Source organism: Camarhynchus parvulus, chromosome 29, assembly GCF_901933205.1.
Source record: "Camarhynchus parvulus chromosome 29, STF_HiC, whole genome shotgun sequence".
In the NCBI taxonomy this organism is placed as follows: Eukaryota; Metazoa; Chordata; class Aves; order Passeriformes; family Thraupidae; genus Camarhynchus; species Camarhynchus parvulus.
Genome location: NC_044599.1, coordinates 2,917,285 through 2,937,866, shown reverse-complemented (window position 1 = coordinate 2,937,866; position 20,582 = coordinate 2,917,285). Strand labels below are relative to the sequence as shown.

General features: G+C 50.4%; 1 protein-coding gene across 1 annotated transcript; it reads left to right on the top strand.

Moving 5' to 3' along the window:
• Positions 1-11,396: 11,396 nt before the first annotated feature.
• LOC115914501 (keratin, type II cytoskeletal 1-like) lies at positions 11,397-16,164 on the top strand. The gene is made up of 8 exons (XM_030967027.1): positions 11,397-11,431; positions 11,551-11,782; positions 13,045-13,262; positions 13,966-14,026; positions 14,632-14,727; positions 15,041-15,136; positions 15,289-15,414; positions 15,814-16,164. The coding sequence occupies exons 1-8, from the start codon at positions 11,397-11,399 to the stop codon at positions 16,162-16,164; spliced, it is 1,215 nt and encodes a 404-aa protein (XP_030822887.1).
• The last annotated feature ends 4,418 nt before the right edge of the window (positions 16,165-20,582 follow it).

The following is a 20,582-nucleotide window of genomic DNA, read 5'->3' as shown; positions in this document are numbered from 1 at the left end:
GCCACACTGCACCAGCCCATGACAGGGGTGGAACTGCATGGGCTTTCCACATTGTGTGATCAACTCATTCCAACTCCTGCCATGGAGGAGTCTCCAGTGGGGAGTTGGGTGAGGAGGATAAATCCTCCCCAGGGCTGGCACAAGGATGAGCAGCACCCTCTGCCTGTCTGGCTGGGCTCTTACACCGTTACACCAGCTCCTGTGAGCGGTGGGAAGGTCTAACAACTCTGAGTGGACACAAATTACTCACAAAACAAAAAACAAACAAACAAACAAAAAAAACCCAACAGCAACAAAAAAACCAAACAAACCAAAACCAACAGCATGAAATAAGCCAGAGCCCAGGACCTGCCATCAGAGCTCCAGGTTGCCCAGCCAGCTTAGTCATTAGTCCTCTCCAAATTACATCCCACTGCAACCAAATTAATTTGATTAATGCTTGACTGGATTCTTCTGTAGCTCTGGGAGGAGCAAGAGATGAATCAGCCCTGACTTCTCAGCAGTGTGTGTGTTATGGGGGTGGGACCAGATGGGATTTAAGCTCCTTTCCTACCTCAGCCATTCCGTGATTCTATGATTGATCTGGTGCAGAAAAAATATGGAAATGGAGATTAATATTATCAAGTCCTTATCATCTAAATGAGCAAAATAAGGAAGAAATGATTGTTTTCATTTGAACCAGTGTTACTTTCGTGCTGTTTTTCTTATTTACCCCCAAATTTCCTTCCAGTTCATGCTCCTGACTTCTGAATGATGTTTACACCAGGCTGCAATGTGTCTTATCCTGCTCTTTGAGTCAAAAATAATATTTCTGATTCTAAAATTCATAGGTTGGGATGGGAAAGACCAAAAAGTCATAGCCCTCTTCTTTATCCCAGGTAGGAGTCTGAAATCATCTCCTTCTTCCTCATCCCAGGTAAGAGTCCAGGGACAGATGGACCCAGGTGGTTCGAAGCCCAGGAGTGTCCTGGGGACATCCTTAGGAAGGTGGCAGAGAGGACAGAGATCTCCAGCCTGTTGAAGCCCTGGAAGCCAAAGGTGCTGACGCCATCCTGCTAAAAACCACGGATTTTTCTGAGTACCCTGAGTTTTTCCTGGAGAGGAGCCAAGAGGTGCTAGGGTTTATCATTTCCATCTGCTGCACTCATGAAAAAGGGAGTTGAGGGAAATTGCTGTAGTGCATTGTGCTGGGATGAAAGGGTTGGGATCCCATGTGCCTGCTTGGTGGGGCACTGTGAGAGCTGCTGGATCCCATCCAGGGATGCCACGAAAGACACTGAGGGGCTGGAGCATGCCCAGAGACAGGAACAGGGCTGGGGCACAAGGAGAAGGGTCTAGAGAGCTCCTGAGGAGCAGCTGAGGGAGCTGGGGAGGCTCAGCCTGGAGAAAATGAGGCTTTGGGGAGACCTTCTCACTCTCCAAAACTTCCTGAAAAGAGGGAGCCAGGTTGGGGTTGGAGGGCAGGGAAAAGCTTTTGCTCCTCTGGGGTCAGGGCTGTGCAGGATCTTTTGCATTTGAACATGGGAAGAAACTGAATTGGTGCCGTGTTTTATGAGCTCCTTAGGAAGTTAACCCAAGTGGGATTTTATTGGCTGTAATTAGGGCTGGAATGAGTTTTTAATTGTTACTAATCACGTTTATGGTGGGAGGGCCTCATGAGCCACCATGTTTTTTCCCCTGGGTGGATCATTGTGCAAACATGGAGGAGACTCCCCCAGTTCGGGCTTGCTGGGGAGAAGGAAATATTTGCTTTTGTGAAAAGCACTGGTTTGTCACCTGGGAGGAGACCACTCTCTGCATCCTCTAGACTGGGGTTTACCTGGCACACTTCTCCTGAGCAGCTGGAGTCCTTTCGGATCTTGACAATGGGACATTCAGGGGAAGGAATTAAGGAGCAGAGAGGTTAAAGGAGGTTAAAATTGGGGATCAGCATCCTTTGGTCCCCTCTCTGCACTTCAAACAGCAACACCCCCAGTTCTGTCCCTCCAACTCGACTGGCCTAAAAACCAGCTCAGATGCACACTGGAAAACCATCTGACCTCCTCAAGAGAGACCAAAATCAGCAGCTTATGGAAACAGTGACAGCTACAGAGAATCTGGGAGGAGGTTTAAAACTCCTGTGGGCTAATACATTGACAAAGGTACCTAAAGCTGTGCAACTTCCAAAGAAATTTAGCTTAGGGAAGCTCTTCCCCTTGCTTTCCACACTAGGCTCCTGATGTTTAATCCTAAATAGTCCATCACTTCCTTTCCTGCTCTTTGGACCCTGCCTTGGATTCCTTGTGAGTGAATCCACTGCCAGGCTCCAGGGGTGACTTGTGCTGGGATCCAGAGGAATCTGTGTCCCAGAACATCATCTACGTCTGTGCAGAAAAATTTGGGCCTTTCATCCAATTAACATTCACCCCAGCTTTGCTTGGACAGGTTGAGCTGACATCTGAGCACTTTTCCTGCAGGGCTTGGCCCCCATTGGATGCTGACCCTGCTCCTCTGAATAAAACAGCTGCTGCCACCCAGCCCCATGACCTGGATGAGCTGCCTGGGAATGTGGTGCCTCCCGCTCCCTCCCTGTTCCATCCAGGGCTGCCTCAGCTCCTGCTGGGACAGGTAGAGCCAGATTTGCACAACTTAGGGCAACTGCATCATCCACACCTGGTGCTGACAGAGACCATTCCTCCTCTTCCTCCTCCCACCCACTGGGATGGTGGTGCTTCCTGAGCTTCATCTTCCTTCCACACTCCCTAGTTCTGTCCTTGGAGTGGAGTGATATTCCACAAGGTTTACAGGCGGGACCCCAAAACCCACATGATATGACCAATTCTCTTAGAGCATGGGTTGAATCAATTCTACCTCTCCCATGGCCTGTGGACTCAGCTGGTCTGGTGGTCTGGACACAGCCACAAAACGTCACAAGATGTCACTGGAAGGTTTGGAGCCTGTGCAAAGGAAAGTTCTCTGACACAGCTGAATCTGATGGTGGCCTCCAGGTGCTGCTGTGACACCTGAACCTGTCAGTGACCTCCAGGTCCTCCTGTGAAACATCTGAACCTGTCATTGTCCTCCAGACCTTCTGACTTACCTGAATCTGTTACTGTCCTCCATCCTGCTCTGACAACTGAACCTGACAGTGACCTCCAGGTGCTGCTCGGACACCAGAACCCGTCCCTGTCCTCCAGGTCGATGACAAATTGACTTTCCCATAAGTTATGGGTCAGTCTGAGACAGGAATTTCGGGTTGGGCACAAACCCACCAATGTTCCAGGTCATGACTCCAGCTGACAATCAGGAGGAAGGTGACAGGAGAAGAGGTGGGTTGTGCCCATTTTTGTGATGGGTGTCTCTGGGCTGGGGGGTCTCTGCTGAGTCCTGATCCATTCAGGATTTGATTTGGGGCCAGAATCAGCTGAAATGGGAAGTGCTCTGTGTGTCAGCCTTGGACAAGGACCTCCTTCTGGCCCTGGGGGGCCTTGGAGCCACCTCCCTCCCTCCACCCCCACAAAACTTCTCACTGAATAAATTCTTCCATTTTTGGGCACGCTCTGCAGGTGTTTGTGACCCCCTGGAGTAAAGGTTGGGCTGGCAACCAAGGAGTTGAGCCCTTTACCTGCATTGCTTTCCATGGGGCATCCTCTGGGAAATCCATTCCAGGGCCTCACCACCCTCACAGGGAGGAATTTCTTCCCAATATCCCACCTAACCCTGCCCTCTGGCAGTGGGAAGCCATTCGCCCTTGTTCTGGTACTCCAGGCCTTGTTCCCAGTCCCTCTCCAGCTCTCCTGGAGCCCCTTGAGGCACTGGAAGGGGCTCCAAGGTCTCCAAGGTCTCCTTTCTCTTCTTCTCTCCAGGTGAGCACCCCCAGCTCTCCCAGCCTGGCTCCAGAGAGGCTCCAGCCTTTGGAGCATCTCCTCTGGACTCACTCCAGCATTTCCTCATCCTCCCTATGTTGAGCAACAGTCTCAGGCTTATGGTGGAATCGTTAGGATTCTCCTAATCAAGGGCAGGAGTTGGACTTGATGGGATCACCAAGTCTGTCTGTCCCTTCCAGAACTCTAAATATTCCAGGATTCTGTACCTGCTGAAGCTCTTAAACTGGCCTTCCCCACCCCACCCTCAGGCTTTTCCCTCCCAGGCAGGAGATTTTCTCTGGGACCATCATGGTTTTGGTGCTTTTTGTGCAGCTTTACGTTTTCTGCACCTGCCTCATTGTCCTGTGGCCGTTCCTTCTGCTGCTGCAGAGGCAATCACAGCCATTTGGATCCATCAATAGAGGGATTTACTCAATTGATCCCAAAGTCTGACCTTGATTGGGCTAATTATGAGCTTGGAGTCCAGCCCAGGTGGAGCTGGGTGTAGTCACCCTCCTGCTGCTGATGCTACCCTGGGCGAGCAGCACTGGACCCACTGTTGGTAATCACCTTGTTTACCGGATTTGGAACATCTGCCAGAATTAACTCCAGCTGCTTCAACTTCCTGTGGGACAGGATGTGATTAAAACCATCCTCAACTCACACAGCAGCTTCTGAAGCTGCTGAACACTCTCAGACTCTTCTTTACCTTGGGGACCAAGTGAAGAGGTTCCCGAGGTTTCAAACACCTGGAGAGGCCATTCCTGAGACCTCTGATTGTTGGGTCACCTGGAGATCCTCATCAAAATCCTGCCCTAATAGAAATGAAAACAAATTTATATCATGACTGCCATGTCCATTGACCATTTTTCTGCTGAGAAACGTGCACATAGAAAAAAAATCTCATGTCTCCCTGTGTTTTTAACCTGGAGTTCAACCCAGTTTCCTCCTCCTCCTCTTTTTTTTTTCCTTATTTTAATTTTTTTTTCTCTGCAGGTTGTACTTTCCTCCTCCACCTCCTCCTTCTGAAACCCTTTGGAGATTTTATCTCTTCCTTGTTCCAGCACCTCCCGCCCGAGCCCGAGGGCATCAGCTGTGTGTGGAGGCACCCGGACACGCTCAGCCTGCTGGAGATCTCAGGGATCAGAGGCTGATACTTGGCATTCACCAATTAAGCAAAAAAATGAATGAGCTTGTCATTCGTCCACTCGCCACCATTGTTAATAATAACAGCAATAGAAAAATGACTTCAGTGTATTCACAAATCATATTAAATTTAATTAATAAACTTTCACATTATTGTCAGAGAAAGAGGATATTAACTCATATAATAAAAAGGATATCATAATTAAGTTGTTATTTTCTGAATTGATGATTTAATATCAAGGGTGTTATTGAGGACATTATTGTCTTACCTTCCTGTCAACCCCAAGTCACAAACCGTTTATTAAAAGAGATTAAAAGAGCCATCAGGCCCTTGTTAAGAGGATCGCAAATTAAAGTCAGGTTTTGGGTCGTTGGTCCCTAAATGAGCCTCACCAGAGACCCCCTCCCTCAGGGACAACACCAGGACTGTCCAACCCTGGAGATGATGACCTCCCTTCCCTCTCTTGGTGGAATCCACTCTGGAAGCTCCCTCTAGCCTTCTCAAAGTTAAAATTCCAGTTCAAAGTTCTCACCAGGGCATTTCACCTTTATTTTTTTCCTGCAAAAATTACCATGTTTTTGGCATTTCCCTTCCTGCCTTTGCTGAGCATGGGGAGAGGTTGTGGCCAGTCCCTGCACAGATGTTTCTGGCTCTGGGGAAGATCTTCCTGCTCTTTGAGGGCTTTCCAGCCCTTCCCACACTGATCTCCTTTGCTTCCCTCGCTCTCATTGGATCTTGGACTCGATTCCAACCTCTACCTGGTTATTCCATGCTGCCCCAGAGATCCTGATCTCCACTTCATCTCCTCATATCCTCCTTCCCCTCCAAATAAAATTCCTCTGTGGTAGCAGAATCATTCTTCCTGCCCTGGAATTCTGTGTTCCCCCAGCTGCTTCCTTCCATTCGTATTTGGGAGAAGCTCCTGATGGAGTAGCCCAGTGATGGGTCCTATTCTTCCTTACCTGCCCTGTTTGGAGCAGCCAGCACTGCTCCTTTCCCTCCCTGCACTCCCTGCCCTGAATCCCACCAATTCCAACAGCGTTTCCATAAAACACTGCTGTTCAACAAAGGGAAAGGAAGAATCCCCCACCAAAGTCATTCCCAACCACCTGAGCTCTGCCTGTCTGCACAGGACAAATCCCTCCCATTTACAGCCTTCCCAGACACCCTCCAGTTAGTTTTCTCACCAGAAAACTTCACTATTTATCACAAAGTGTTGAGAATTCATAGAATTCTAAAAATTCCCTGATAGAGGTTTTTTTTCCTGTGGTTTAATAGCAACTTCCAGTCTCACCCAGCTCTAGGTCTGTGTGGGATCCACTTTGGACTATCTGTATCATTAGGACAATATATATATTCTTGCAGCTGGGAAACCTCAGGCTTAAAATAGGATAAACTTTGGGAGAGGATCAACGTTTCACCTCTTGTTCTGCAAAACACACAAGGTTTTTTGACATTTCTCTCCTTTTTTTTTTCCTTCTCCAAGTCCTTGCTGTCTTCGCTGACCACAGGGAGAGTTTGTGGTTATTCCAGGGAGGGAGAGGGGGAGAAAAGGAAAGTCTTCAGGCTATCAGCATTTTTATGGGTGTGTCTGTGTCATCCCAGCCCCAGTTCCAAGTGACTGAGGGCCCTAATTATGCAGCAACTTTGGCAGCTGGAGATCAAGATCTCTCTCGTGCTCATTTATCTCCTTCATTGGGGCAGTTATTAAATTTAAATACTGTATTTCTTCATGTGCTACTGTATGGCTCTGGCATACTTCTTGAATAGTCAGAAGTGCATTGATATCCTTATTTATTCACTCTGTTCTGCCAGTGGGGCTTGCAAAGATCCTTCATTTGTATTTAGGCTCTGGTTTTCCAAGACACCCTCAGGATTTTAGTAATTTCAGGTTTTGTGTTATCCGTAGTTCTTTTTTCCCCCTTTTTCTTTTAGTTCTTTCTATTTTCTGAAGAGTTTATAGCTGCATCATCTGGAGGTGCTCAAGAACAGGTTGGATGGGGCTTAGAGCAATCTGGTCTGGTGGAAGGGAGGCCCTGGAGTCCCTTCCAGTGCCTAAAGAGGCTCCAGGAGAGCTGGAGAGGGACTGGGGACAAAAGCCTGGAGAGAAAAGACAAGAGGAAATGGCTTCCCACTGCCAGAGGGCAGGGATAGATGCAATATTGGGAAGAAATTCCTCCCTGTGAGGGTGGTGAGGCCCTGGAATGGATTTCCCAGAGGATGCTCCATTCCTGGAAGTGTCCAAGGCCAAGTTGGACAGGGCTTGGAGCTCCCCGGGATAATGGAAGGTGTCCCTGCCCATGGAAGAACTGGATGAGCTTTAAGGTCCCTCTCAACCCAGACCTTTCCATGACCTTATTTTGAGCTGATTTAGATGATCCTGTGGGAATGTTGAGGCATTTCCTTGAGCATCAGCCTGAGAACTGGGATTTATTAGTCCATTTTAGGGTTTGAGTTGAAGGTGGACAGAAGTGGATCAGGGTGATGGAGTTTGGCAGATTGTGCTCAAAAATTTCCAGTTTGGGTCTGTCTAAATTTCTGGATGTTTCCAACATGTCCATCCTGGTGTTCTTCTGGTTCCCTCATGGTCCACAAAAAGTCACACCCATGTCACTGTCTCAGAGTCTTTTCCAGGTGGAACTTCCCTACCTTCCCCACCTGCCCCAGTGTCATGGTTTGACACTGGCACAATGCCAGTGCCCCATGAAAATATACTTCCCTGGTGTTTGCTGTGAGATGTGACCAGGAAATAAGCAAAGCAGGCCTCTGCCTTAGGGAAAAAAAAGTTTATTAACTAAACTACAAAAGGAAAAAAAAACCACACACACACGCACACACACACACCTGGAAAATGAAAACTCCACAAAAAGCATTTCCTCCTCCCCCCACCACATTTCCAATACATCTTCCAAATTTCAAATCTCCATCCATCACCCTGTAAATACTCAATTCCAGTCCATCAAGAGGAGAGGAGTCCTTCTTGGGGCCATGGTGACCTCTTCCTTGCATGCCCAGCGCTCTCACCACTGGACAAGGAACAGAGCTGCTTCAAGGGTTATCCTTTTAAGGGTGCTTTGACCAGTTCCAAAAAAAGCACAGTCTCCTCATCACTCTCGGGACCTCTTGTCCCCCCCATACTTGTCTACCCCCTGGGGCCGGGGGGTCTCCAAAACTGAACCCTCTCAGTTCTGAGCCATCGCCTCCCCCCTGCATGCAGCCTCTGTGTCGCGAGGAAGCATGGTTCTATCCATGGCTGTACCAAAAAGAGTCCAGCAACCAGCTACTCCATCATCTCTTTCCGGCCTCTTCTTTACTCTCCCAGCCTCACTCACTGCTCCGACTGTCATTCTCTTGCCCATTTCCTCTTTATCATCCACTCCATCTCCCCTCCGGGAAACGTCCAAATGCTCTGTGAAGTCTTCATTGTCCAGAAAGGGGTTAACAAACTCCTGCACTCGGCCAGGCTCCTTCCCTGCTGCACTCCCCCCTTCCCCCTCCTTCTTCACAGGCTGATATCACTTCAAGGCCACAGGCCCGTACCAGCTTTCTCTCTCGTCTTCTGGCTGGGGGGAGGGGCTGCCCAAGTCTTCTCGGGGCCTCTCTCCCTCTGTCTCTCCTGGGGGGGGCTGCCCAACGCCTCCTGGTGCCCCCACCACCCTTCCATCCTGAGGGGTCAGGCCTACCTCTGCCGGGCCGCAGGCTTTCTCCTCCCCCGCCCAGCTCGAAGCCGGGCAGGGGAGGCCTTGCCTCTTTGCTGGCCGGAAATCAAAGAGGGAGCCCAAGGGAGTGCTCTGCTTCTAACCCCTGTGTTCTCAGAGGCGCATCCACCCTCAGTGGCCAAGCCTGGTGTCAATTTAAAATCTGAACACCTATTGGCCTCTGGCCACTCCATTCCCAGAAAACTTGCTTCCTGTAAACCCATGACACCCAGGTACTGCCTTGGATGGGCAGGACAACACCCTCAGTCCCTGCTCCAACAGCTGCACAAGGTGCCCAGGCAGGCAATTTCAATGGATCAAGTTTTGGGATGCAATTTAAACTTATCCTTAAAATCCCAAGACAAAGAACCAGGTTGACCTTGTGGTTTTAACACCCTGGTCCGATGAAAATCCATCTCCCTGGGAAGGATGATGGATGAACCTGTGATCCTTCTGTCCCAGCTGTGTCAGAAAGAGGAGGGAATGACAGGAAACTCCCCTTTCATCCACAGGATGTGTGGACATCTCTTGGGATGCATCCCTGTTTCTGGAGCCAGCTTGACAGGTCCAGGTGTGGTTGGGATGTGCTGCCAAGGCTGATCTGGTGTCAGCTGTGATCACAACAGCTGCCCACACTCTGGTTTACGGCACGTGGGGTGGGATGGCTGCTCTCTTTGCTTGGGCTCTGGGCTCCAGCTGCTACAGAAAGCTCAGAATTCACATCTGGTTCACTTCAGCTGCTGCACAGGGCAGGATTTTGGGATGGGCAGCCTCTCACAGGTGTTCCACTCTCTGGGGTCACAACACTTCCTTCCATGATCCATGGGGATTACCTGGAGTGTTGCCCAGTGCAGCTCTGGAATGAGGCACTTGCAAAGTGGGAAGAGGAGGGGTGGAGAGGGGAATCACACTGGGGCCAGCACCAGCCCTTCTGAATCACAGAATCATTTAGGTTGGGGTCATCAGGTCCAATGATTTCCTTGGCACTGCCAAGGCCACCACGGACTGTGTCCCCAGGTGCCACATCCGCACATTTCTTGGACACTTCCAGGGATGAGGACTCCACCCCTGTCCTGGGTAGCTGTGCTGGGGCTGGACAACTTTTTCCAGGAAGGAATTTCCCCCAATTTCCAACTTAAACCTGGCACCATTTGAGGCCATTTCCTCTCATTCTCACTCAAAACCTGGGAGAAGAGTCAGACCCCACCTGGCTCCAACCTTTCCAGTCTCCTTCACAAATTCCCTCCTCTCTCCCCTGCTTTTAAAATACTGGTAATTGCTCCATTTTTTAATGTTCATCATAATTAATTCCTGCAGGAGATAGAATTCTCAATCCAAGTCAGATTTTTATACAGGTTTATAAAAAGGGGGAAAATCAGCTGGAAATGTGGTTGAATTTCTTCAGGAAATGTTGATAATGAGTAAAATTTAATTACAAAGTTAGCACAGAAGGAAGATCTGAGATACTGGTTTGGCTTTTCCTGGTGTAAGGTGAGGTAGGGGGTTTTGGTAGGGAAAAGTGGATTTCTCAGCTGTTTTCCTGGAAAACACTGTGTTTCCAGGTGAGAAAAGTCTCTGAGCATCCAAAGTCTTGTCCACCTTGAGATATTGCAGCTGTTTTAATAACCTCCAGCTACAACCCCCTAATTTAGAGAGTTTATGAGGCACTTTCCAAATGGAGCCAGGATTGCACAGCCCTGACCACAGAACCTCTATGTGTAGTGGATTCTCAGCCTGGTTTCATCCAGCTCCTTTGGGAGGAAGAGAAACCTGCCAGGTGAAGTCCAGCTCCTCCTAAAGTCATGTAAGGGTCAGAGGGGAGGTTCTTCCCATGGGGATGTGGTTTCAGAGGTGGTTTTGGAGGAACCACATCTTGGTGACTTTTCAAGAAATTAACCCAGGCTGGAGCCTCCAAGTGGTGCTGCCAGCAGTGGGGTTTGGCTCCCAAGTGCTTTTCCATATGTCCATAGCCACTGAATGCTGGAAAGGTGGAGTCTGGCACAGAGATGGGGAGAGGGATGGATCCTCCCTGTGAGAAACAAAAGTTGCTCCTGGGATATTCTGAGAAAGAGAGAAGAACAGGAATGGGAAACAAATGGTGCAGCAGGTGCTCCTGGTGATGCAGTGAAGGGTCAGACACGTCCAAGGACCATCAAGGTCTTGTGCCCCTTGAAATACCAAAAGAGGTGGGGAAATATGGGAGGGAATGAGCTGTGGGGATGAGCAGGGGTAACTGTAATTACGGATGGAGGTTAATGAGATAAGGACATCTGTCAGCAAAGCTCATGAGTCAGGCAGGATTTGGGGAATTTCACAACTGCCCCACTGGTGTTGGTGTTTATCTGACCTCTCTGGGCAGCCATTAATTGCTGCCTGATGAACCAAACCCAATAACAACATTAGAGACCTGCTAATTACTACGGAATGGAGATGAGCTCCTCCAGAACGTATAAAGGAGAACTTCCATACTCCTCTGGAGTAGCTGAGGATCCTTCATTCTCATTTCTCCTCCTGTTTTACCACCTTCTACATCAGCTCTCCCACCTGGAAGTGCTGCCATGAGACGATATTTCTCCGGATATGGGGATGGGAGTTTCAGTTCTTCTTCTGCTCACTGCGGGACCTTGGGTGGTGGAGATGGGAGATTCGGAGGGTTTGGGCATGGGTATGGCAGCAGGAGCCTCCACAACCTTGGAGGGTTTAGGAATGTCTATACTGGTGGAGGCTACGGAGGAGAAGGAGTAAGATATGGGAGATGCCTTGGCTTTGGTGGCTGGAGACCTGAGAGGGGCTTTGGCGGAAGAGGATATTTCGTGGGAGGTTTTCAAAGTGGTAGAACAGGGCTTGGTGGCACCTACAGAGGAGGTTCAGGCAGGGAGGTACTCGGAGGAGGCCTTGGAGTAGGGGTACAAGGGGCTGGGCAGGGACTGGGACAGGCTGGAGTTCTCCGAGGCATTGAGGAGGTCCATGTGGACACCAACCTGCTGAGGCCAATACGGCTCCAGGTGGACCCCGAGTTCCAGCGAGTGCGCTCGGATGAGAGGGAGCAGATCAAAGCTCTCAACAACAAATTTGCATCATTCATCGAGAAGGTGAGTCCTGGTCTCTGTGCTGTTATCTGGAAAGGGGGAGGTGTAAGGAAGGAGTGAGTCATGGGGCCACCTTCATGTTCCATCTTCTCCCTCCAACATCCCAGCACTGGCTGAATTCCCACAGGCTGCTGTGGAGCTCACAATGGGTCCCTGTAAACGCTGCTCTGTGAATCACTTTTTACCTTGGGGTAAAGATCTCGGAGTTGTCTTTTTGGCAGGACAGTAAACTGCCGAGATGTCACCGGCACATAGACTCACTCCTCTTTTAAGGAAAGGGGTTTCTGGTAATATATATTCCTATATTCTGGTGCCTGGAGGTTGTTGATGCCAGCAGATAAAATGGGTGAGGGACTTGGACATCTTGATGAGTTAGTATTTTTTTTCTCAAGCAAAGCCAAGCCTTGCAAGAACAGGCTGTTTTAGTGCCTTTCTTGCAGGGGTTTATACTTACCAGAAATTGCAAGTGAATTAAATTTCTCTGAATTATTAAACAAATCACTTCTTGGTTTGGAAGCCCTGCCCTCTACTAGGTGGTCCATCTTCAGCTTTTTCATTACTTTCCATCTCTCCAGTTTTATCTTCTCTTCTGCATCTACTCAAACCAGCCACAAAAGCTCTTCCATCCCGCTGGTATCTGGGAGGTGTCTCTGTCTCTTCTTCTCTCTTTTACATGTGGGGACTTCAGGGTTTCCTATTTCACTGGACAGGAGGTGTTGGTTACACTGAGGAGGTTTAAGATTCCATAGTCCTGAAAAATTAGCATGTCTGTGACTCTTCTTCCCCTCCTAAACTTTTGGGTGTCCAGGTTATCACCTGGTCAATATTATAGAAATCGTGGAGTGATTTGGGTTGAGAGGGACCTTAAAGCTCATCCAGTTCTGCCATGGGCAGGAACACATTCTACTAGACCACTCTGCTCCATGCCCCATCCAACCTGGCCTTGGATACTTCCAGGAATGGAGCATCCTCTGGGAAATCCATTCCAGGGCCTCACCACCCTCACACGGAAGAATTTCTTCCCAATATCCCACCTAACCCTGCCCTCTGGCAGTGGGAAGCCATTCGCCCTTGTTCTTGTACTCCAGGCCTTGTTCCCAGTCCCTCTGCAGCTCTCCTGGAGCCCCTTGAGGCCCTGGAAGGGGCTCCAAAGTCTCCTTTCCCTTCTCCTCTCCAGGTGAGCACCCCCAGCTCTCCCAGCCTGGCTCCATGGCAGAGTGCCCACTGGAGACATGCAGCCCCTCTGGATCTGCTTCACCTTCCAGGTTCAATGTCTGGAGCGGCAGAATCAGGCACTCTTGGCCAAGTGGGAACTTCTGCAGCAGCAAAGCTCTGGCCCTGAGGAGAGCAGGAACATCAACAGCTTCTTCCAGGCCTACATCACCAACCTGCAGCGGCAGCTCGAGACGCTCCAGAGCCAGAAGGAGCAGCTGGATCCTGAGGCCTACAACATGCTCCAGCTTGTTGAGGATTATAAAAACAGGTGAATAGTCACAAATCTGGGAAAACAGGTGCTAGGATTTTCCTAGGTGATGCTCATTGTGCCCTTGGGTGGCAAAGATCAGCTTTGCATCTGCAGGAGTTTGGAGTTTCTTAGCCCTGCTCTGCTTCAGGTGCACTATGGGGCTTGACTTTGATGCTGGAAGAGTTTGGTAAGGGTTGAACTCCCAAAAATGAGAGGAAAACTAAAGTTTGTGATGATCTCTCCCATCCTTTTTCCTTCCCAGACTCTTCCTTTTCTTTCTCCCCCCTAGCAGTGAGTGACCCAAGATTCCACTCGCGGGGCCCTGGTGGGAAGGGACAGAGCTGAGCTTAGAGTCAAGTTGGGAAGAGTTGTCACATTTTCTGGCTTAGATAACTTATGTCCACCCACAGCTCTGAAAAATGGAAAGTTTAGTTCCGAATTACTAAATTTAGAAGTGATCTGTATTGACCCCATTTTTTGGGCGGTTTTAGTGCCTCTTTTTGCAGAGGAGAAAATTTCTGGCACTTGCCAGAAATTGCAATTAAAGTAAAATGAAAACTCAACACATTCAGTCTTTGGCTGATTCTGTTGTTTACTGGTCCACCTGACTTAACAATTAATATCAATAATTAAAGGTAATGGAGAGATTAATTAAATAGATTAATTAATAAAAGATAATAGATAGATAATAGATAATAATCTACCGCCTTCTGTCCCCCAGATTCGAGGATGAGATCAACAAACGCACATCCAAGGAGGAGGAGTTTGTGGAGCTTAAAAAGGTGAATTAACCTGAGATACTGAGCAAATCAAAGCCTTGGAAATAAAAGCATATCTGGGTGGTTGCCAAGGTTCTCAAAAGCTGAAGCTTTTGCTGAGCTTTGTCTAATTTTAACCAAAGTAAATGAAAACCAGAACAAGACTGAGGATGGATTATTTCCTCTAGAGAATGAATCGGTCCTTCGTAGGACAAATATCTAAAAAGTGCTGGTTTTTTCCCTATTCACTCAATCCCAATCCAGGTGGAATATTGATGTTAAGTTAAATAATATCTGTAGATGGCTTAGAAAAATAAAACTATCTGTGAAGAGAAAATTTAGGCAGCTTTTTACTAGAAGTATGAATAAAAATTGTATTTTCCCATTTCTCATGTTCCCCAGGAATGGATTTATTGCTGCAGCTGTGGTACTCATTTCCCAGCAATTTTTTTAATCTTAAATGCTTTCCCTTTGTTCCCCTTGCTATTCAAATGAAATCTGAGATCTCTAGGCCACTATTTGATCCCAGGAATGAAGGCTTTATGGAAATATCCCAAGAATTGCCCTTCAGTGGAGCATTTGGGTCAACAACATGCAAATATTACAATATTTTTTGGGTTTTTTTACAGGAACTGGATAGTGCCTACATGGGAAAAATGGAATTTGATGTCCGAGTGGATATCCTGAGGCAGGAGCTGGAGTTCCTCCGGTGTTTATATGAAGCTGTGAGTGATTCAAATTTTACCCTCAGGTCTTGAAGGACTCACCTTCTGGAGATTCCCAGAAATTTTGCTTGGATGGGATTTTTTGGCTTGGAGAATTAATTATCCTTAGACTTTTGTGAGTGAAAAGGGGTCTGGTGTGTCCCAAAGGCAAGAAGACCTTGCAAATTACAAGTAGTGGGGGTACAGTGGTACCTGGGGGCTGCAGGTGCAGAAATTCCAGTGGGAAATTGGCCACAAGGTCCCATTTTTTCCTCATAAAGTCCTGGACTGACCACAAGGACTGTTAAAATCCCTAATCTGGTTTTCCCTGCAGGAGCTGTCCCAGCTGCAAACGGTTGTTGGGAACGTTGATGTTGTTCTGTCCATGGACAACCACAGGGACTTGAACATGGATGGGATCATCGAGGAGGTCAGGCGGGAATACGAGGGGATAGCCCACAGGAGCACGGCTGAAGTGGATGCTATGTACCGGGGCAGGGTGAGTGCACACCAAGGAAACAGGAACACAAATCTCTTCATTGGAAAAGAAGCCAAAAATGTGTTGTGTCCTCTTCCCATCAGTACCAGGACCTGCAGAACATGTGGGTGAGTCAACAAGAGCAGCTGAGGAACAGTCACCAGGAAATCCAGGAACTTGCCAGGCACATCCAAAGACTCCAACCAGAAACTGAAATCGCAAGGAAAAGGGTAAAGCTGATACTTTCCAGCAGGGCTAAATGGCTTGAACCCCTTTTCCATGGGATCTCAGTGCAGTATATAGCAGCCAGTTGTTTGGAGGCAAACTTAGAGTTTTCTCTTCCAATTGAAGCAGATTTAGATTGTTGGGACCTATATTGGGGTTTAATTGTGTTTATTTACCCAGTCCAATGTATTTTTGCTGTTCTGTCACTGAGAAAAGCCTTTTGATTTCCAAGGAATGGCTGGAGCGTGTGAAAATTATGGGATTTGGGGGTTTTCCTGTGCTGGGATAGGAGTTGGACTTGATGATTCTTGTGGTTCCCTCCTGACAATGGATATTCCATGATTCTATTATAAAATCCTCCCCACAGATGGAACATGGTCACGTTCCCTTTGTTCCTTCTGCAGAATTCCAGCCTCCAGGACTCCATTAAAGATGCTGAGCACCGTGGGAGCTCGGCCATCAGGGATGGCCAGGAAAAGCTAGAGGAGCTGGAAAATGCCCTCCAACAGGCCAAGGATGACCTTTCTCAGCTTGTCTGTGATTACCAGGAGCTCCTGAATGTGAAGCTGGGCCTGGACATTGAGATTGCCATGTATCGCTCACTCCTCGAGGAGGAGGAGAACAGGTGGGGGCAAAATCCACCCTGGGTGAAACATCCAGACAAAGCAGCATGTCCATGGATCTGTCACTGGGATCTCTGGGATGCACTGGGCCTGGGAGGAGTTGCCTTTCTGCAGATCACTGATAAAGCCTAACCTGAATTTTAATTCTGATTTTATTGGCTGCCTTACCTCAATGTCACTTTTCCTCCACAGGATCCAGGAAGGATCACCAGCCACAATCTGTGAGTATCTTAAGGATTTTCTCAGGGTTTTTCACAGGAAACTGTTCCTACTTTGTGGTCTTGACACCATTGGAACAAACTATCCCAGTTCCCATCTTAATTCAGGAAAGGATGCAAAGGGGAGTTGGTGAACACACATTAATGTAACAAGTGGCTTTAGAATTATTGGCTAATTCCTAATAAATTTGGAGGAAATGGGAAACACCGCATTTAACCCATAGGTCTGTTTGAGGCAGGGCAGAAGGGAAGGAAATAAAAACTAGTCCTAAAATTTGTGGAAAAACTGAGGAAGCTGAAGGACAGAGAAATGCAGTCTTGGCCTTTGTAAAGAATAGGCTGCACTGAGTGTTCATGGATGAAATAAGACATAAATGATGTTTTAAAAAAAGCTAAAAATCACAGAAAAATGACAAAATATTCCATAGGTTGATGTCTACTAAGGGAGATTCTTGTTGGCCCCTTCAAAGATAAGTCCATGGCCACCAGGGTAGGAAGGATAATGCTTAAATCAGCCCCGCTCAGAATTTTTGGGTAAAAAGAATAAATTGAATGTAATTTCCATTTCTTGCAGGCGTCATTGACCACAATGCCAGAGCTTCTGGAGTCTTTGGAGGCATAAAAAGTGGGAAGGGGATAATGAGTTCTGGTGGTAGCAGTGGGAGCAGAATGACAGGGCCAGTCACTGGAGGGGGAAAAGGTGGAAGCTCTGGAGGGGGTGGATCCAGCTTAGGTGGGGGTGGTTCCATCTCTGGAGGCGGAAAATGCTCAGGATATGGAGGAGGAAGAAGCTCTGGCAGTGGAGGCTCCATCTGTGGAGGAGGAAGAAGCTCTGGCAGTGGAGGCTCCATGTCCAAGGGTGCCAGCAGCTCTGGAGGGTGGGGGTCCAGCTCTGGTGGTGGTGGTTCCATGTCCGGAGGAGGAAAAGGCTCAGGATCAGGAGGAGGAGGAAGCTCTGGCAGTGGAGGCTCCATCTGTGGAGGAGGAGGAAGCTCTGGCAGTGGAAGTTCCATGTCCAAAGGTGGCAGCAGCTCTGGAGGGTGGGGGTCCTGCTCTGGTGGTGGTGGTTCCATGTCTGGAGGAGGAAAAGGCTCAGGATCTGGAGGAGGAAGTTCAGGTGGTGGAGGCTCCATCTGTGGAGGAGGAGGAAGTTCAGGTGGTGGAGGCTCCATGTCCAAGGGTGGCAGCAGCTCTGGAGGATGGGGGTCCAGCTCTGGTGGTGGTGGTTCCATGTCTGGAGGAGGAAAAGGCTCAGGATCTGGAGGAGGAAGTTCTGGCAGTGGAGGCTCCATGTCCAAGGGTGGCAGCAGCTCTGGAGGGTGGGGGTCCAGCTCTGGTGGTGGGGGTTCCATGTCCGGAGGAGGAAAAGGCTCAGGATCTGGAGGAGGAAGCTCTGGCAGTGGAGGCTCCATCTGTGGAGGAGGAGGAAGCTCTGGCGGTGGAGGTTCCATATCCAAAGGTGGCAGCAGCTCTGGAGGGTGGGGGTCCAGCTCTGGTGGTGGGGGTTCCATGTCTGGAGGAGGAAAAGGCTCAGGATCTGGAGGAGGAAGTTCTGGCAGTGGAGGCTCCATGTCCAAGGGTGGCAGCAGCTCTGGAGGGTGGGGGTCCAGCTCTGGTGGTGGGGGTTCCATGTCCGGAGGAGGAAAAGGCTCAGGATCTGGAGGAGGAAGTTCTGGCAGTGGAGGCTCCATGTCCAAGGGTGGCAGCAGCTCTGGAGGGTGGGGGTCCAGCTCTGGTGGTGGGGGTTCCATGTCCGGAGGAGGAAAAGGCTCAGGATCTGGAGGAGGAAGTTCTGGCAGTGGAGGCTCCATGTCGCGGAGGCGGCCAGAGCTCCGGTGGTCATGGATCTGGCTCCAGAAGCAGCAGATTGTGCCCCCAAAGTGGAGGCATGAGCTCTGGATGTGGGAGCAGTTCTGGCACTGGAGGCTCCATGTCTGGATGTGGCCAGAGCTCTGGTGGTCATGGATCTGGCTCTGGCAGTGGCAGATGCAGCCCCCAAAGTGGGGGGATGAGCTCTGGAGGAGGGAGTAGATCTGGTAGGGGAGGCTCCGTGTCTGGAGGTGGAGGACAGGGAAGTTCATGTCATGAAGGTTCCATGTCTGGAGGTGGCCAGACTGCTGGAGGATGGGGGTCCAGCTCTGGCAGCTGCAGCCCCCACAGTGGGGGGATGAGCTCTGGAGGAGGGAGCAGCTGTGGCAGGAGAGGATCAATGTCTGGAAGCAGAGGACAAGGAAGCTCTGGCAGTGGAGGCTCCATGTCTGGAGGTGGCCAGAGCTCCGGTGGTCATGGATCTGGCTCAGGCTCTGGCAGCTGCAGCCCCCAAAGTGGGGGGATGAGCTCTGGAGGAGGGAGCAGCTGTGGCAGGAGAGGATCAATGTCTGGAGGCGGAGGACAGGAAGCTCTGGCAGTGAAGGCTCCATGTCTGGAGGTGGCCAGAGCTCCGGTGGTCATGGATGGGGCTCAGGCTCTGGCAGCTGCAGCCCCCACAGTGGGGGGATGAGCTCTGGAGGAGGGAGCAGCTGTGGCAGGAGAGGATCAATGTCTGGAAGCAGAGGACAAGGAAGCTCTGGCAGTGGAGGCTCCATGTCTGGAGGTGGCCAGAGCTCCGGTGGTCATGGATCTGGCTCAGGCTCTGGCAGCTGCAGCCCCACAGTGGGGGGATGAGCTCTGGAGGAGGGAGCAGCTGTGGCAGGAGAGGATCAATGTCTGGAAGCGGAGGACAAGGAAGCTCTGGCAGTGGAGGCTCCATGTCTGGAGGTGGCCAGAGCTCCGGTGGTCATGGATCTGGCTCAGGCTCTGGCAGCTGCAGCCCCCACAGTGGGGGGATGAGCTCTGGAGGAGGGAGCAGTTCTGGCAGGAGAGGATCAATGTCTGGAAGCGGAGGACAAGGAAGCTCTGGCAGTGGAGGCTCCATGTCTGGAGGTGGTCACAGCTCTGGTGGATATGGATCAGGCTCTGGCAGCTGCAGCCCCCGCAGTGGGGGGATGAGCTCTGGAGGGTGGAGCAGTTCTGGCAGGAGAGGCTCCATGTCTGGAGGTGGAGGAAGCTCAGGTCATGGAGGATCCAGCTATGGCAGCGGTGGCTGTATTGGTGGAGGAGAAGGAGGTTCGGGGTACGGAGGGAGCTCAGGATATGGAGGTGGCTCTGGTAGGAGAGGCTCCATCTCTGGAGGTGGTCACAGCTCTGGAGGGCTGGGATCAGGCTCTGGCAGTGGTGGGAGCAGTTCTGGAGGAGGAATCAGCTCTGGGTATGGAGGAAGCTCAGGCAGCGGAGGATCAAGCTCTGGGTGCATTGGTGGAGGAGAAGGGGGTTCGGGGTATGGAGGGAGCTCAGGATATGGAGGTGGCTCTCGGAGGAGAGGCTCCATCTCTGGAGGTGGTCACAGCTCTGGTGGATATGGATCAGGCTCTGGCAGCTGCAGCCCCCACAGTGGGGGGATGAGCTCTGGAGGTTGGAGCAGTTCTGGCCGGAGAGGCTCCATGTCTGGAGGTGGAGGAAGCTCAGGTCATGGAGGATCCAGCTATGGCAGCGGTGGCTGTATTGGTGGAGGAGAAGGAGGTTCAGGGTATGGAAGCAGCTCAGGATATGGAGGTGGCTCTGGTAGGAGAGGCTCCATCTCTGGAGGTGGTTACAGCTCTGGAGGGCTGGGATCAGGCTCTGGCAGTGGTGGGAGCAGTTCTGGAGGAGGAATCAGCTCTGGGTATGGAGGAAGCTCAGGCAGTGGAGGATCAAGCTCTGGGTGCATTGGTGGAGGAGAAGGAGGTTCGGGGTATGGAGGGAGCTCAGGATATGGAGGTGGCTCTGGTAGGAGAGGCTCCATCTCTGGAGGTGGTCACAGCTCTGGTGGATATGGATCAGGCTCTGGCAGCTGCAGCCCCCACAGTGGGGGGATGAGCTCTGGAGGTGGGAGCAGTTCTGGCAGGAGAGGCTCCATCTCTGGAGGTGGAGGAAGTTCAGGTCATGGAGAATCCAGCTATGGCAGTGGTGGGTCCATCTGTGGGGGAGAAGGAGGCTCAGGGTATGGAGGAGGAAGCTCTGTCAGGAGAGGCTCCATCTCTGGAGTTGGGGAAGGAGGAGGAGGAAGCTCAGGCCATGGTGGATCCAGTTATGGCAGTGGCGGCTGCACTGGTGGAGGAGAAGGGGGCTCAGGGTATGGAGGTGGCTCTGGTAGGAGAGGCTCCATCTCTGGAGGTGGTCACAGCTCTGGTGGATATGGATCAGGCTCTGGCAGCTGCAGCCCCCGCAGTGGGGGGATGAGCTCTGGAGGTTGGAGCAGTTCTGGCAGGAGAGGCTCCATCTCTGGAGGTGGAGGAAGCTCAGGTCATGGAGGAT

What these genes read in the sequence shown, in the direction of transcription:
- LOC115914501 (XM_030967027.1), top strand. Translation starts at nt 11,397, where the DNA reads ATGTCTATACTGGTGGAGGCTACGGAGGAGAAGGA. An exon ending in TCCGGTGTTTATATGAAGCT is followed by an intron (nt 14,728 to 15,040) that starts GTGAGTGATTCA and finishes TTTTCCCTGCAG; the next exon opens with GAGCTGTCCCAGCTGCAAAC. An exon ending in CTGAAATCGCAAGGAAAAGG is followed by an intron (nt 15,415 to 15,813) that starts GTAAAGCTGATA and finishes TTCCTTCTGCAG; the next exon opens with AATTCCAGCCTCCAGGACTC.